Source organism: Eptesicus fuscus, chromosome 13, assembly GCF_027574615.1.
Source record: "Eptesicus fuscus isolate TK198812 chromosome 13, DD_ASM_mEF_20220401, whole genome shotgun sequence".
In the NCBI taxonomy this organism is placed as follows: Eukaryota; Metazoa; Chordata; class Mammalia; order Chiroptera; family Vespertilionidae; genus Eptesicus; species Eptesicus fuscus.
Window position 1 is genome coordinate 21,896,768 of NC_072485.1, and position 17,833 is coordinate 21,914,600.

Here is a 17,833-nt window from a genome sequence, read left to right on the forward strand (position 1 = left end):
AGCAAGTATACTTAGTTAAAATTCAGCGAAAAATTAACCTTTGAGTAAAATATATTTTCTTTCTTGTCCCCTCCTCCCCTTTCCAATCCAGGTCCTGAGGGAGTCTAACAAATTAGCAGAAATGGAAGAACCACCCTTGCTTCCAGGAGAAAATATTAAAGACATGGGTCTGTAACGGTATTTTTTGCTGAATTTCCTTCTCCTTCCTGACTGTACAGTCTATTCAGAACTCTCAGTATACTGAGAATAGGCTCACTGTCGGAGACACCTGTCCTGTAGCACACTTTACTGCTAGCCTTCCCAGATGTAGTGTGTTCTTAGCCTAGGCTTAGACCTGTTGGTTTTGTTTGTATTTGGACTGCTGGGAAACATACAAATCGAATATTCTGCTGCTTCTCTGGTTGCTTTACTTTCATTGAAAATAAGTGATTTAAAAAAAAATATTGCTGAATTCTGTGAAAGAAAATGTCATTATTTTGAATTAGCACAGTAAGATACTGGGTTGCCTAGATAAAAAACATTGAATTGCCACGTTGTACAAGTAATTTTTCTGAAAACCCTTTCTGTCCTTTTTCTTTATTTTTTCCTACTCTGAATACACTCAGGTCAGTTTTTGGGTGAAAATATTTCATCTCCCTTGCAAAGCAAGCCATTTCCATATGGATGTGTGCTTTTCTTTGTCCAGCCTATAGAACCAAGCATTAACTTATTTGTCTGAACTGGAAACCAGAAACAAGCATTTAAGCTTTTTTTCTTTTGTCTTCATGATTTTACTTTACTTATTTAATTCTTTATTGTTTAAAGTATTACATATGTCTCTTTTTCCCCCCATTGACCTCACCCCAGCCGTTCCCACCCCCCAGCACATGCCCTCACCCCCTGCTGTCTCTGTCCATGGGTTATGCTAATATGCATACATACATATAAGTCCTTTGGTTGATCTGGTTGATCTCTTACCACCACCCCTCCCCCCATCTTCATGATTTTACTTTAACCCTTTGCACTCGCTTGCTTTTTTCTCGATTCCTTTATTCTAATGCTAACCATGTCGAGTCACACTCGACATCCGAGTGCAAAAGGTTAAAATACCCATAGCTCTTGAGAAAGTAATATAATAGGAGAATAAAGTAAATGGTTTCTTAACCTGGCCAGTGTGGCTCAGGGGTTGACCATTGACCCATGAACCAACGGGGTCACGATTTGATTCCCAGTCAGGGCACATGTTTGAGTTGTGGGCTCGATCCCCAGTAGCAGGCGTGCAGGAGGCAGCCTATCGATGTTTCTCTCTCATCAGTGTTTCTTTTCCTCCCTCTTCCTTCCTCTCTCTGAAATCAATTAAAACATACTTAATAAAATAAATGGTTTCTTAGCCAAAGTAAAACCACCTTTCATTTTATTATCAATCAAAATTTTAAAAGGACTTAGTAAATGCTTAATTTTCCTTGTCCAGGTGTTATTTTCCTTTGTAAAACTAAGCAAGCCAAAAGGTAACTACCTCCAAGTGGGTTCCTCCCCAGTGTCTTTTTCTCCCCTACTCAGCCTCATGTTTACCCTGAGCTCTTGTTCTGCTGAATGCATACTGAGTTAGGTATTATATATTATCAACATTGGATATTATACACTGAGTGGCCAGATTATTATGATCTCAGAATGCATAATAATCTGGCCACTCAGTGTATATCCTACATAATAAAAGGCTAATATGCAAATTATCCCCTTGACCAGGAGTTCAACCAGCAGGCAGGCCGGCCAACCGCCCATGTCCCCTCCCCCTCGCCAGGCTGGCCGGACCCCACCCATGTATGAATTCATACACCGGGCCTCTAATCCTATCTAATAAAAGGGTAATATGCAAATTAACCGTCACTCCATCACAAAGCTGGCAGCGCCCATAGCCACAAGATGTAGTTGGGCCTCTGGCCAAGCCGGGGCGGGGCGCAGAATGCTTGCATTGTGGAGAGCCTCTGGGTAGCAGGCGCGGAGCGGCCAGGCCCTGCAGAGAGCTACTGGTGCACGGATTCGTGCACAGGGCTACTAGTATATATATATGTATGTACACACACACACACACACACACACACACACACACACACACACACTCTGAGTGGCCAGATAATTATGCGTTCAGAGATCATAATTATCTGGCCACTCAGTGTATAATAACAGTAGTTCTCATTATTGAGTGCTCACTGTCTCATTAACCATCTTCACAGGAATCTTCTGAGAAGGTTAATCCCATTTAGTAGATGAGGAAACTGAAGTACAGGGTGACTACGTAGGTAGTGAAATTATTGTGACAACTTTTTCTTCTTTTGAACCTAAAGCACATTCTCTTTCCGCTGTGATAAATGACCGTACAAAAGACATACTATTTACCATTCAGTCTCTTTTTTTGGCTCCTCTTCCATAAATAGCATGACTCCCTTTGGGACTTTGTTCTTGAGGGAACATTTCCCTTTTCCCTCCCATAAGGTCTTTTGGTTGACCATATCTAAATTAGTAGCTTTATTTACCATATATCTACTGGTGACCTCAAAATTTGTTATTTCTATTGTCAACCTTTAACCTAATGTATATAAATAATTACATGCATCTTAGACACATGCCCTTGGATATCTTATAGATATCGCTTATACCCAACATCTCCTAAATTATCTCTAAATTTACTCCTATTCTTTTATTCTCTTCCTCAGTTAACATTAAAAACAGTTGTTCATTCACTTAATCTGGGTGAGCAGACTGCTTTTTTTTTGTTAATCCTTAACCTGAGAATATTTTTCCCATTGATTTTTTTTTTTTTAAGAGAGAATGGAAAGGAAGGGCGGGGGTTGGGGGTGGAGGAGAAAGAGAGAGAGAGAGAGAGAGAGAGAGAGAGAGAGGGAGACAGAGAGAGAGAGAGAGAGAGAAACATTGATGTGAGAGACACATCAACTGGTTGCCTTCCCGCATGTGCCTGGATGGGGGCTGGAGATCGAGCCTACAACCGAGGTAAGAGGTCTGTGCCCTGGTCCTATATTGAACCCACAACCCTTCAGTCTGCAGGTTGATGATCTAACCACTGAGCAAACAAGCTAAGGGCAAGACTGCTTTTTTTCTGAACCCTGCTATCCAATTAATTACCATATCCAGAGGAGTTGATCTCTAAAAATTTCTTGATTTATCTTTCCTCTTGGGTTTTATGAGCCCTTGGTATCATATTTATGTGTATTTAATTCCAGGTATCTATGAGAATCTTCCAGTGGAGATATCTAGGAGAGAGATCTTAGGATATTAGGAGAGAGATCAGGGTTGGAAGTCCATATTTTGAAATAATCAGAACATGGATATTAGTTGAAAAATGAGAGGAGGAAAATAAATCGGAGAGTGTATGGAGTGAGAAGAGGGCCAAGAACATAGCTTGGTAAATGTTTTGGAATCATATGGTAGAAAAGGAACCAGGGAAGGAAATTGAGTGAAAAGAGTGTGATAGAATATAAATTACAGAGAACCACACTATATACTTATCTTTGTTTAAATAGGTCCTTTACTTTCCCACTTCTGCATATTGGATTAGGTTCTTTCTCTGCATCGAGTGCTATCTTATTATCCCTACCCATCATTGGGGTACAGCTCACGTGCCTATGTTCCTTGAACCTTCTCTGATCCCATAGCTGAATGGACTTACTCTTCTCTGTACTAGAGCATGCTTTTGTGCCTCTTTCTGCACAGATTGCATGTTGTCATGTATTACATTTATTTAGATCTATTTTATATCCTTATAGATATTTATTCTCAAGGCCATTATAGTATTGCCTCATGGAAATTATTATGGATTCTTCCTCTGTGAACTCAGTGAAAATTTGAGCGGATTAGTAAATCTAAGCTCTTTTGGTATGATTAGGCAATATTAGTATGGCAGATTTAGAGGAATATCTAATATACTAAATTAAGTATTCTGATTCAGAATCATCTATATAGATTTGAATATTGTGCAAAAATTAAATTTAATTCATTGAAGTACAAAGCTAGAGTAATGTTGAATATGTTAATTTATGTAGAAAAGATGTTTGATTTTTAGTTGGTCTAATGTCAGCCTGTAATTTATATGTTTTTTTGAAGGAGTAGTGGCAGGAACATGAACAGAATGCTTTAGGGAAGTAACAGGCTCTGATACTGTGGCTTGGGCACATCAGCAGTAGAGGTGGCCCAGACTGCAGTGTTGCAACCTTTGACACAGGAGACAGACTGTGCTGCTCTAGTGGCCACTTTGCACAATGTGGTGGAGAGAGAGAGATGAATTTGTAGACAGAGGAACTACATTCAAGTCTTAATCTTAGCATTTACTGGTTCTGAAACATTAGGCATTTTATTTTACTTCTCTGAGCCCTGGTATTCTCATCTAAAACTTGTAGTTAATTCTAGGTCTTACATTTAAGGGTTGTTATTAAGATTGGAGGGAGGTACTCAGATGCAAAGTATTTTATAAACTCTGAAGTGCTAGGCTGTCAGTGCTGGTTGTTATTACTGTTATTTTCTCGATAAGGTGCCTACTCACAGTCTCCCTTTTACTTGGTACAAGCTCTGCTAAACATAAACTCTTTTCTCAGAGTGACTTAGCTGTCCCCAGCCTGAGGAGGAAGGGTAAAGTGGACAGAACAATGATGATAATAGTAACATGGGAATAAATCCTTGTATAATACTTCTAATTTTGAAAGCACTTTCACATGTATTATCTCATGATCCCATATAATAAAAGCCTAATATGCTATGTGTCCGGACTTCCAGTTGTCCATTTAACCAATCAAAGTGTAATAAGCTAATGATATGCTAAAGCCGCTCAACTGCTCCCTGTGATGTGCACTGACCACCAGGGGGCAGATAGTCGACCAGTCTCTATGACATGCACTGACCACCAGAGGGTAGATGCTCAACACAGAAGCTGCCCACTTGTGGTCAGTGCGCTCCCACAGGGGGAGCGCTGCTCAGCCAGAAGCCAAGCTCACAGCTGGTGAGCACAGTGGCGGTGGCGGGAGCCGCTCTTGCCTCCGTGGCAGTGCTAAGGATGTCCGAGTGCGTCTTAGGCATCCTCTGAGGGCTCACTGACTGTGAGAGGGCACAGGCTGGGCTGAGCCCCCCCGAGTGCAATAATTTTGTGCACTAGGCCTCTAGTTTTACAATAAAGGGATAAGTGTAACAGAAACATCAGACAAGGAGGGACATACTCTGTATTGGACTATAGACTAATAAGGTTGATTTACTTGTGTAAGAAAATGGCTCTGCAGGGAATCCAGAAATAATTTTATTAACATGAATAAAGCTTTTGTAGTTGAAGTAAAAATTCATAAAGTTAAGAAAATATATTCAAGGCAAGTTTGTGTATCTTTCTATAATGATAGGTTTGTTTAATTTTAAAGTTTTTCTCTAAGTGAAACATGCATTGGAAACAATAATTTTAAAAATATTGCTCATACTTGAACATTCCCAAAGGAACTGTTTTGAAATGTTAGAAATGTTTGTTAGAAGATCAGTCTCTTGATCCTGAGCTGAGTAGGCAAATGCAGAGAGAGAGGACCTATAGCACACAGGCATTTACATTTTTTAAAATTTAAATTATTTATTGTTTAATATTTACATAAATCTCCTTTTTCCCTCATTGATCTCTCCCTGGTCACCCCCAACCCCCAGGACATGTCCTCACTCCCCCACCCCCCCATTTCTGTCCATTGGTTATGCTCATATCATGACTCTCTTCCCTGTCCAGTCATCTAAAAACCTCACTCTTACCCTTTGAGACAGCATGCAGGGACTTGGAGAGCATTATGCTAAGCAAAAGAGAAAGACAAGTATCACATGATATCACTTACATGTGGAATCAAATGAAGAAAATAAAATGATGAGCAAAACAGATTCAGAGACATTGAAACATGCAACAGACTAACGTATTTCAGAAGAGGGGATGGAAAGAGATTAAACAAAGAACTTAAATGTATATATGCATAGCCCATGGACAAACAATAGTGCAGGGAAGCCTGGGAAGGGGGCGGCTGTGGAGTGGAAGGGATTAATGGGTAAAAAAGGAGGGATATTTGTAATATTTTCAACAATAAAGTTTAAAAAGAAAAAAAAGATGTCTTATTTCAAATTCCATACAAAGTAGTCATTTCTTCACAGTAATAACTAAAAAGCAAAGTCAGGAAGTTGGAATACCTTATTAAATGCATTTCATGTCTCTAAGTTTTCCCAGAAACCCCTTGAGAGGTCTTTAGGAATTTGTTCCTCCTAATAGTTGTGCCCTACTTCCTTGGCACAATGAAGATATTTCTTTATTTGCTGATTTGCTACAATAATGACATTGCAGGGATTTATGAATATTTTAAGAGAAAAAAAAACTTTGTATTGGGCATTATGAATTTTACCATATTAAGTATTATTTTGAGGTATTGATTGGTAGCCGAGTTAAGTAATGCATGTTTTTAAAAGCCTAATGCTGTGTAGATTTGTCATATATCATTTAATAAAGCATTGCTTGTGATTATTGCTCCACAGAGTTGGACATCAGTTGCTTGGTCAGGAATATAATATCCTCTTATTACACTATTATTTTTCTAAGAGATTATATTTCATATGCATTCCTCCCCTACAATATTTCCCTATAAATATAATCAGGTCGGAAGTTTTTGATAGAATATGTTTCAGCTATTATAGTTTTAGAGGTATGTTGACAGACTAGACTGTGGCCAGAAGACCAGCAGATTGGCGAAGTGATGTTGAAACTATGATAAGATTATCGGTGACTGTGACGAGACATTTACTGTTAACCACCATTACCACCACCCCTTCACCCACTGCTCCAAGTACCACCTCTATTTTATCCAACAGGGGTAGTGGCTTCTCTGTTTCCTTCTGTTTTGTCTCAGGGTAAGGGACATCCCTCTGCCTCTTCAAGTCCTTCACATTTATTTTAGATTTCTTCCCCCAATTACTGCATGTTTGGAAGCTTGGATTTGAATTCTGTGTTTACTTTGAATCATTGATTCTGTGATTTTTAAGCATAAGTTAGAATAGCAGTCAGAATTCTATTAAATTTTATTTGTGAAAAGATGAGAGTATAGTTTTTAATAGTGAATACTGCATAGTAAATTGTGGACCCTTTGCCTTTTCAGCCAAAGATGTAACTTATATATGTCCATTCACTGGTGCTGTACGAGGAACTCTGACTGTCACGAATTACAGGTTATATTTCAAAAGCATGGAACGGGTAAGCCTTGTTGGGTTGGATTTTTATGTGTACACTAGAGGCCTGGTTAATGAAAATTCATGCACTGGAGGGGGGGGCGTCCCTCAGCCCAGCCTGCCCCCTCTCACAGTTCAGGAGCCCTCAGGGACGGGAGGCGACCTGGCGATCAGGGGAAGGCAACGCCCCCATCACACCTCTGCTGCTGCCATTGCCGGCAGCACAAGCTTCGGCCGGCCCTGGTTACATGCGCCTCCGGCCGGCCCTGGGTGGCTGGGGGACTGAGAGCGGGTCTGGCCACACCGTGCGCCTGCCGTGCCCCCCCCCCCCCCCCCAGCTGGGCTGAAAGGACTGTGGGACTCCAGCAGGGCTGAGGGGACTGGGAGCCGCCAGCTTTGTGATGGTGTGATGGTCAATTTGCATATTCTCGCTTTATTAGATAGGATTTCTGTATTGTTTGCAGACAGTTTTAATCATTTTTGATAATTTTTAATTAAAACATTACCAATTAAAATTTTCTCAGCTATAATTGTACAATATCCATCGCTAAGTTTTGTTTTTCTCTTTTCTTCCTTTAGGACCCCCCATTTGTTTTAGATGCTTCTCTTGGTGTGATAAGTAGAGTAGAAAAAATTGGTGGTGCTTCCAGTCGAGGTGAAAATTCTTATGGATTAGAAACTGTGTGCAAGGTAAATTTCATAATATGTATGCAGTGATATTTAATATGAAAAACTTTCTATTAATTAGAACCTATGTTTAGAAACTGGTTACCAAATATCTAACGGGTTTGCACTTGGAAATGCCATTCTCGTAGAGGAAAACAACATTTAAGAGTCATAAAAAGCTACTCTATCATGAATTAGACTTGACTTCTTTTGGACCCAATAACATGTACTTTAACATTCATTATTTCATGTTGAGCCTCATAAAAATCCTGAAATAGGCATGATAGATATTATTACCTTTAACTTATATATTAGAAACACAAGGATCTGAGCAGTGAAGATATGGCACTTTGTAGTGGAAGAACTGGTTATGATATATTCATCATCAACCATCTTTCCTTTTTCTAGTTTTCATAATTTTTCTGCTTCTGAAACAATGGTGGGGAAAGCTTGATATGATAGACCTTTCCTGATTTCGTATCAAACTTGCATTCTTTAAATGCACTGATACTTGAACTAAAGTTAGATTGTTCCAATTTTAGCATTCAGTCACAGATATTTAATACCACATACCACTTTGCAGGTCACACCTAATCAGTGCACATCTCAATTCTTTTTTTCTGGTCTGCCTATGCCAAAAGTAAAAGCAACAGTACATGCATTCCTTTTAAGATTCTTTCGTATGCTAATCTTAGCAGTTTGTGAATCTATCCTTAAAGCTAATGACTTAGTAATTATTTTTTTGCTTTTCCATTGTGGTCAGAATGGCTCTAAGAGTGTAATAACTGTCAACCCTGTGTCAATCGCACTGTCTCCTGATCACTTTCCTGGAGTGTAACAGTAAATAGAGCATAGACGCCAAGAGAAAACGAAAGAGGGTGGCTGAAATCTTGATAATTTCAAGTGAAATTTTTTTCATGGACAAGACTATTAACAAGCCCAGACATTTGTAGGGCTTCTGCTGTGGTAGTTAGAGAGGGCTCTGTGGTTAACAGATGCTTATGAACATCTCTACTGTTGTAAAGGTACTTACTGAGGGAAAACAAGGTATCACCTTAGCTTCCTGCACATGTTTGTTTTATAGGATGGTAGGGCTAACATTCTAGTTTTAGGTCAGATTTGTAATACAATGTTCTTTTTTTTTTAATGTACATTGTAGTGTGATGTCTGTGTTTGGTTTTATAGAACAGGGTATATTAAAGCTATTTTGAGTTCTGCCTAGATATTAAAACACTTAAATAAAATGAAGTCTTGAAATTATTCTTAATCCCAAATTTTTTACTAACTGAGATAGCTCAGTTAGTTAGAGCATTGTGCTGATACGCCGATATGCCGAGGTTGCAGGTTTGATTTCCAGTGAGGGTACACATAGGAAGCAACCAATGATGCATAAATAAGTGGAACAACAAATCGATGTTTCTATCTCTCTCTCAAATCAAGAAATAAAAAAATTTAAAAAAAGAATATAAATTGAAGACAAATAATGTTAGGGAATCCCTCTCTCCTTCGCCCCCTTTCCCTTCCCCTCCCCTCTTACCCCTCCTTCCTTCCTTTCACTCTCTTTAAAAAAATCAATGGGAAAAATATCCTCGGGTGAGGATTAAAAAAAAAAATTATTTTGGAGAGAGAGAAAAAGACAAACATTGATTTGTTGTTCCACCCACTTATGTATTCAGTGGTTGCTTTTTGTATGTGCCCTGACAGGGGATGGAACCCACAACCTTAGGGTATTGGGACGATGCTCTAACCAACTGAACTACCCAGCCAGATCTTAACATTTTACAAGATAGTTCCAAGTTACCTAATCTGTTCATTAAATAAAAAGTGAACAAACAATGAAAGATGACTTGAAGCCTAAATCTTTTTTAGGATATTCGAAATTTACGGTTTGCTCATAAACCTGAAGGGCGGACGAGAAGATCCATATTTGAGAATCTAATGAAATATGCATTTCCTGTCTCTAATAATCTGGTAAGATGTTTCTTATCTTTTTGGGAAAACTGTATTATAATTATTGATGTAGTGTAAAGAAGTTTGTCTAGGCTATCTAGAAGCTACAGTTATGTTCCTGCTTTGCCATTCAACCAGATGGGTGTAAGGTTTTAGCATAATCTCTTGGACAAATTTTTTAGTATAAAATGAGGAAGCTGGACTAGCTGATTTCCAGCATCCATTCTTGTGTACTGACATTCAATAATAAATTATATGATCTTTCCAGAGTGTATCCATGATGAAGAGCAGTATATAGTCTTCCTTTGGGTTTGAAATCACCTTTTTAATTGGGAGCTGACAGTTAAGTTTAGCAACTTTAAGAAAGATACTTAACTGAGTCCCTACAATGTGCTTTTAACAGTGTTAGGCTCCCTCATTTATGTTACACTAAAGGCCTGGTGCACGAAATTCATGTTAGGGGGTGGGGGGAGGGGGGTCCCTCAGCCCTGCCTGTGTCCTCTTGTAATCCGGGACCCCTCAGGGGATGTTGGGCCTAAACCAGCAGTCAGACATCCGTCTCGCAATACGGGACGCTGCATGCACTAGTGACCATACTTTCCATACAGGTGAAAGGCATCTTGCTGTTGTATGGGCAGCTACATTATTTTGTCCTGATTATAAAAAGTAGTACATAACATGATCCTTCTGAGGCAGTAGTACCATTTTTCCCATCTTATGGGTGGAAAAACTGAAGCAGAGAGAAGTTAAGTAATTGGCTTTGTCATACAGTTATAAGTGTCAGAATCAGGACTGATAACAAAAATGTGCAAGCCAGAGTCCATCCATGTCATTGCTGCATCATCCTCTTTTTTTTCAGTGTTAGAGTAGCCTTGCCAGGTTTTAATTTTTAAATCTAAGAGACTGTTCCCAATATATAGGGTAGGGTCCGTAGGCCTGGCCGGTGAGCAGGGCTGATCTGTGGGGTGACAGGCGGGTGGGACAGTCTGGGGGCCCCTGCTGGCACCTGCCTTGGCTGGTGGCCTGGTGCCACCTGCTGGCAGGCCCTGCCTCCCCACCCCATCGCCACCACCGGTCACCTCCCTCTTGGGGGGAGATGCTCAATGCAGGAGCAGGACCCCCCACCCCACCCCCTTGACTGGGTGCAGCTCCTGCATTGAGCATCTTCCCCCTGGTGGTCAGTGCGTGTCATAGTGACCGGTCGTTCCGCTGTTCGGTCGATTTGCATATTAGGGTTTTATTATATAGGATAATTTAACTTCCAGAGTAGCCCTATGGTGGACAATGTTATTTATCCCGATTTTAAGGTTGAAACCAGGAGCAGGTAAGTAATTAACTCAAGGGCATAGCTAGTAGGGAGTAAAATTTGGAACTAGTACTCCAGTTTTTGTATGTTTTTCATCAAAGGTGCTTAACTCCTGATATCTGTGATGTCAGACTAATTAATTATATCAGAAGACACCCTTTTTATGAAATGTCTTTCATTATTTAGAGGTAAACCTAAAACAGCTGCTTTTGATATCTGAAGGAATTACGGTGAAATGTTAACATTTAATAAATCTTGGTGGTTGACCTGTGCTTTTCTATATGTTGGAAAAATATGAAAACAATACGTTTTCAAAATTTTAAAACAAAGCTAAAAGAACAATATATAAAAAAAGACGCCAATACAAAATATCCTGGCAGAGAAGTAAATGAAAACATTGGATTTGATATGGCTATATTTCTGATTCATTATCTCTTTAACTGTCTTTTTAGCTCTTAACTCTGATTACTTTTTTGTAGCCTCTCTTTGCTTTTGAATACAAAGAAGTATTCCCTGAAAACGGTTGGAAACTATATGACCCTCTTTTGGAATATAGAAGGCAGGTATGTACTTTTTTCTTTTAATTTTACTATACTATATTCTTTTTATTACAGCATTTTATGGGAAGAAGTAAACATATATATATAGTTGTGTGCTGTTTTTTTGTTTTTTTGTTTTTTAAATGAAGGCTAATCCTGCTTTTAGGGCTGTCTTTCAGTTTCCGTAAACTGCTTTCTAGACTGTGCCAGTAATTTTTAATGAATCTTTACTTGTCTAAGAGTTTGCAGGTAAATCAGTTTATTTTTTTTAATGTTTAATAGTTTTTAAAATAAAATGGTAAATACATTAAATTTTAATGTGCTTACATCATTAAACATTATTTACTCAATTTTCCTCTTTTGGGTATGCTATAATGTAATTCTGAAAACATTTCAAATAGTTCTGTTTATAATGTAGCTCCACCTAAAACTTTGAAAATTTTATATATCCACCGAGGCTACACATTTACATAAAATGTTAACAAATCAAATCTGCTTTCATGACTAAGGTGGGTTGGTTTAATATTTGAATGTTTATCAGTGTGATTTCATTTACCACAATAAGAGGTATAGCTGAATCCAATCTTGAAATCTGCGTTATAGTGAGTGTATCATTCTCCCTATTTTTCCTCGGTACACCACTTCCCCAAGAGTTCCTGTTCCGCAGCATGTGCCGGGGGCGCAGGGGGGGCGGGGGAAGGTCAATCAATGGGGGAAAAAGGAGACATATGTACTACTATTCGTAATACTTTAAACAATAAAATAAAATTTAAAAAATAAATAAACACTACCTAAAATAGTCTTTATTTTCAACTTTCCACATGTTCATGGTACTATCTTGAGAATTTAAGTGCAGACACATTGATTGCTTTTTCGTAATCATTAGATTTGGTATCCAAATTATTCTAGAATTCAGGTATGAAAATCATTAAGCTGTGATTTTCATATTTAGATTTCAAACATTGCATTTTAATTATAAAACTTCTCATTTAATCATGTGTGACAAGTATAATTTAAAATTCCTCGTTCAGTTATAAAACCATCTGCTGACAAATATGAAGCAGAATACAGAATAAGTGGGTCAACTAAACCAGGACATTCTAAGATTTTTGCTAACCCAAATCTTGGAAAGCAATCAGCAAATCTAACAAATGTCTTTATAATTGTAAAAATATTCTTTGGGAATCTGGGCAGAAATTGCTATCTGTTATTGTAGCATTCAACATAGAACTTTGGAAAGCAGATGAGAATAACTGTCCAAGAAAAGAAATAAGTTATGATTAAAAAGAAAAAATAAGTTAAAGAGTAAATGAACTATTCCCATAAAGAGAATTATGAGATTAGGAAACATGGAAGTCAGAATAGAGCATTGAACTCTGCATTAAATATATGCTTACGGTTTTTGACTTATTAGATGAATTTGTTGAATTTTTTTCTACAGTCAGACACTTAATTTGTCTCTGAGTAAACCAAACTAAAGTCTAATGGAAAAGACACTGTATTTGTAATTAGAAAGCTCAGTTTTTAAAAAATATTTTATGTATGTTATAGAAGAAAATGAAGGTAGTAATCTCTTAATATAAACCTTAAGATTAGACATAAAGCATCAGAGTATTCTTTTTTTTTAAATTGAAAAATATTGAAAGTGGTAATTCTTACACACTGTATAAAATTCAAAAGGTACAAAAGGGTATATTGAAAGGTAGGTTGGCCCTGACCAGTTTGGCTCAGTGGATAGAGTGTCGGCCTGCGGACGCAAGGGTCCCAGGTTCGATTCCGGTCAAGGGCATGTACCTTGGTTGTGGGCACATACTCAGTGGGGAGTGTGCAGGAGGCAGCTGATCGATGTTTCTCTCTCATCGATGTTTCTAGCTCTCTATCCCTCTCCCTTCCTCTCTGTAAAAAATCAAATAAAATATATTAAAAAAAAAAAAAGAAAGAAAGGTAGGTTGTCCCCTTGCCATCCCAGCTCCTCTCCCTTCAGGAAATATTGTTACTGATTCTCCATATGTCCATTCAGAGATTTTATGCCTGCAGAGCTTGTGTATATATGTATATTACATTTTTAAGCAGATGATAGCATTCTCTGCACATTTTCTGTGCCTTTTCCATTGTATGTGTGTGTAGAAAGAGGTTGCTGGCATAGTGCCTGCACATAGTAGGTGCTCAATAAATATATTTTTACTATAATTTGGTTTCTTTTAGTTCTTTTTCTGTGATGATATGAGTTGTCAGATGTAATAAAATTTTAAAAATACGTATTTTAAATTCCAACCATTTAATATAAAGGCTTTATTTTCTGTAGAATGGAAAATGAAAAAATTTAAGGTCTTAATAAGCAATCCTGTATGTGAAGTAGTACCTTAGTTTTATATATATATATAAAATATTGAAGGACCCAATGAGAGCTTAATAATCGATGTGTATTTAAAAAAATGTAAGTATTTCCCTTTTCTCTTTTTGGCTTTGCCTTCTGTTACTTCCTTGCTTTTCTAATATGTTTTAGATTAGAAATATTCCATTAGTACTATAATGTAAGAGTGAAAACTTCACTTTCGTATGTAAGTGGTAAATGTATATATGGCATTGTGGTGGACACTTGGTGCCTTCCCTCTCACATTTCTTTGTGTAGGTGAATGACAGTAAAATCTATCACCCAGTGAAATTGAATGATACTGTTCTTTTTGAAGACAGGGAATATTTGCAGTCCCACCATTTCCTTCCTTCCCATTGGATATGCTTAGCACAGACCCAGCACACAATCAGTACTTAACCTATTAACATAAAATCAAATGTCAAAAATAATGCATATCACTTTGTTAGATTTTCTCAATCGAATAGGCTGGTCACCACAGGCAGAACATAATTATTCCAACAACTTAAGAGCTGGACAGGGGAGATGAGAGATGTTGAATAGGATGGCTTCAGTTTTCATGTCTTAAATTTTAGTTAGGCAGTAATTTGTCTTATGTTTTTTCACATATAGGGAATTCCAAATGAAAGCTGGAGAATAACAAAGATAAATGAACGATATGAACTTTGTGATACATACCCTGCCCTCTTGGTTGTGCCAGCAAATATTCCTGATGAAGAATTAAAGAGAGTGGCATCCTTCAGATCAAGGGGCCGAATCCCAGTGAGTGTGAAGCTGTGATGAGACTTTGCAAATGCTTTTGTACTGAGATTAAGGACTTGGAGAATGGATGCAGGATAAAAATAGCTACAGCCGAAGGTGTTTATGGCGATATTAGAGAATGCATTATTTAATAAAACTAAAACTGAGGAAAAGGCTGATTAAAGAAGTGTCTGAAGAGTGTGACATGGGTATTAGGTGCACAGAATTGCATGATTCTTAACTTGAAAACAAAGTTGGTTCTTTGTATTTTCTCTATTTTGTTGCACATTCTTGGTGATAAATGCTCTTTTTCTTTAAATCCTAGAAACAAAAAAACTTTACAAAATCTTGATGAATTACTGTGTTCTAGAAAGACCAGCTCAAATAATTTTAAGTACAAAATTCATAGATGTGCAAGACTTTATAGTTGGGCAGTTTTGCTTATATAGTAATAAAACTTTAAAAGTGGGACTTAGCCCCTTTTTAAAGTAGGTTTTCTAGAGACAGCACTTCCCAATAATCAATGACTTTTATAAATTAATATTTGATAAAGGTATTAGACCAAGTTTTCCATATTCCAGACTTGGTTTGAAAGAAAGGTGATGATATTTGATAGCAGCTCCAATATATCTTTTCATGGCTAGGGTTTGGACCCAATTAGAAAGTAGAGTTTTATAGAGTAATTTTTTTTAGGATAATAATAAACAGACAAGTATATAAAGGGTGTGTTGCCATTTTCCCCCCATTTAGGTTTTATCCTGGATTCATCCTGAAAGTCAGGCCACAATCACTCGATGCAGCCAGCCCATGGTAGGAGTGAGTGGGAAGCGAAGTAAAGAAGATGAGAAATACCTTCAAGCCATCATGGACTCCAATGCCCAGTCTCATAAAATCTTTATATTCGATGCCCGGCCAAGTGTTAATGCTGTTGCCAATAAGGTGAGATTACTTTTCAGTAATTAATATTATAGTTTCACGAATCAGCTCTGTTTGGCAGAAGCCACAATGCAGTAGAAAAGAGTTCAGGCTTTCCGGTGATAAAGATGGAGATTCTAATCCTGGCTATCCTTGCTGGTATGACTTTGAGTTCATTATTTAATCATTTTAGACCTTGATTGTTCATTTGTAAAATGAGAATAATAATAGCTAACAGGATCTAATAAAAACTAGTGCAGAACCCTATGCTTACATAAAGGTAGGTGTTCAGGAAGAATTATTATTCTTTCTCCATCCTCCAAATGACACCTGAGTTTATGCCTGAGTCAGGTCTGCCCAGCACGGCTGTAGGAATCAGGAAGCAGTGTTCTCAATTACCAGCGGTGCCCTCTCCTGACAGCCCTGCACCTGTACAAGCTGTTCACACTGAAGACTTGCAGTTAGCTGGAGCAGTCGTCCTGATTGCTACTATGGAATAAATATTTGCATTGTGGAAATAGAAAGTCTGGTTGACAAAATCTACCATAGAAAAAGGTGAGAGAAGAGATATAACTTAGTTTTAAGAAGGTACCTCTATTTTTTTAATCCCCAATAAGCAATGTATATGTATTACAGAAAATTACCTAATGCAGATGAGCAAAAAAGAAAGAAAAGAAAATATTTAAAACCACCCTTAATCCTGTAACTAGGAGAGAACCATAATTAAATTGTGCTTCTACTTGCAGACCTATGTATGTATGCATACACTCATATATCTGAAACAGAATGGGATAATTATAACTTAAAAAATTGACACTGTATCTTTCTATGACAGTAAACATTTATCTGTAACATTATTTCATCTATTAGATTACAAAATATGTAGTAGACCATATAAAAAATTAGGAAGGCATAGAAAAGATAAAAATCACATACGGTTATTAAGATGTTTTATATTTTCCTCCACTATTTTTTCTATGCATTGAAGTGGTTATTTTGTTTCATTGTTTTTCTCTTACCATTTTATTATAAGAATAATTTCTTTTCATGAAATATTCCTGTAAAGTAATAGTACTCATAGTATAGATGTATCATTATTCATTTAATCATTCTTCTCATATTGGGCATTTTAAGTATTTAGTATTTTAAATATAGCTGAAATAGATATCTTTTGTTGGCATCGTTGATTATTTCCTTAAAATAGTTTTCTAGATATACAGTTACTATATTAAAATTTAAAATATGCATATTTTTTAACGTTTTGATTCATATTGCAAATATTCTTCAGAATGGTTGATCCAGGTTACTAACCTGGTGTCTCCCCTGCTCCCCACTATCCTCTATAATAAAAGGGTAATATTAAAATTGACCCTAATGATGGAACGACCAGTCACTATGATGTGCACTGACCAACAGGGAGCAGATGCTCAACGCACGAGCTGCCCCCTGGTGGTCAGTACGCTCCCACAGGGGGAGCTCCGCTCCGCCACAAGCCGGGCACAGCGGTGGTGGCGGGAGCCTCTCCTGCCTCCTTGGCAGTGCTAAGGGTGTCTGACTGCAGCTTAGTCGGACATCCACTGAGGGCTCCCGGGCTGCCAGAGGGATGTCTGACTGCCAGCTTAGGCCTGGCCCCCTGGGTCCCAGACTGCAAGAGGGCGCAGGCCGGGTGGAGGGACCCCCTGAGTGCATGAATTTTCGTGCACTGGGCCTCTAGTATTGAGATATAATTGACATACATTGAATAAGTTTAAGGTATACAATGTAATAATTTCATATATGTATATATTATGAAATGGTTATCACAATAATTCCAGTTTAACATCCATTACCTCCCATAGTTACAACTTTTTTCCTTATGATGAGAACTTTTAAGGTCTACTCTCTTAGCAACTCTCACATATACTGTGAAGTATTGACTGTAATCACCATGCTATACGTTAGATCTCCAAAACTTATTCATCTTATAACCAGAAGTTTGTACCTTTTGACCACCTTCATCAAAATCCCCCACTTAACCCCCTTTTTTAATTTGCAAAAGTATATAACCTTGTTGGAACAAATATTTTTTTGCCTGCATAGGTAAGAAAAATTTTATAATCAATATGAATATGACAAATGCTCTTGCCCATG

General features: G+C 37.7%; 1 protein-coding gene across 5 annotated transcripts in view; it reads left to right on the plus strand.

Annotated features, from left to right (window-relative positions):
• Window positions 1-17,833, plus strand: part of MTMR2 (myotubularin related protein 2) — a 100,729-nt gene that overhangs the window by 63,614 nt on the left and 19,282 nt on the right. For all 5 annotated transcript variants that reach the window (XM_054725070.1, XM_054725074.1, XM_054725072.1 and 2 more), the window contains 7 exons: window positions 92-167; window positions 7,143-7,237; window positions 7,792-7,902; window positions 9,748-9,849; window positions 11,614-11,697; window positions 14,660-14,809; window positions 15,539-15,727. In XM_054725070.1, coding sequence (XP_054581045.1) covers window positions 92-167; window positions 7,143-7,237; window positions 7,792-7,902; window positions 9,748-9,849; window positions 11,614-11,697; window positions 14,660-14,809; window positions 15,539-15,727 — 807 coding nt within the window. The remainder of the gene's footprint in view (window positions 1-91; window positions 168-7,142; window positions 7,238-7,791; window positions 7,903-9,747; window positions 9,850-11,613; window positions 11,698-14,659; window positions 14,810-15,538; window positions 15,728-17,833) is intronic.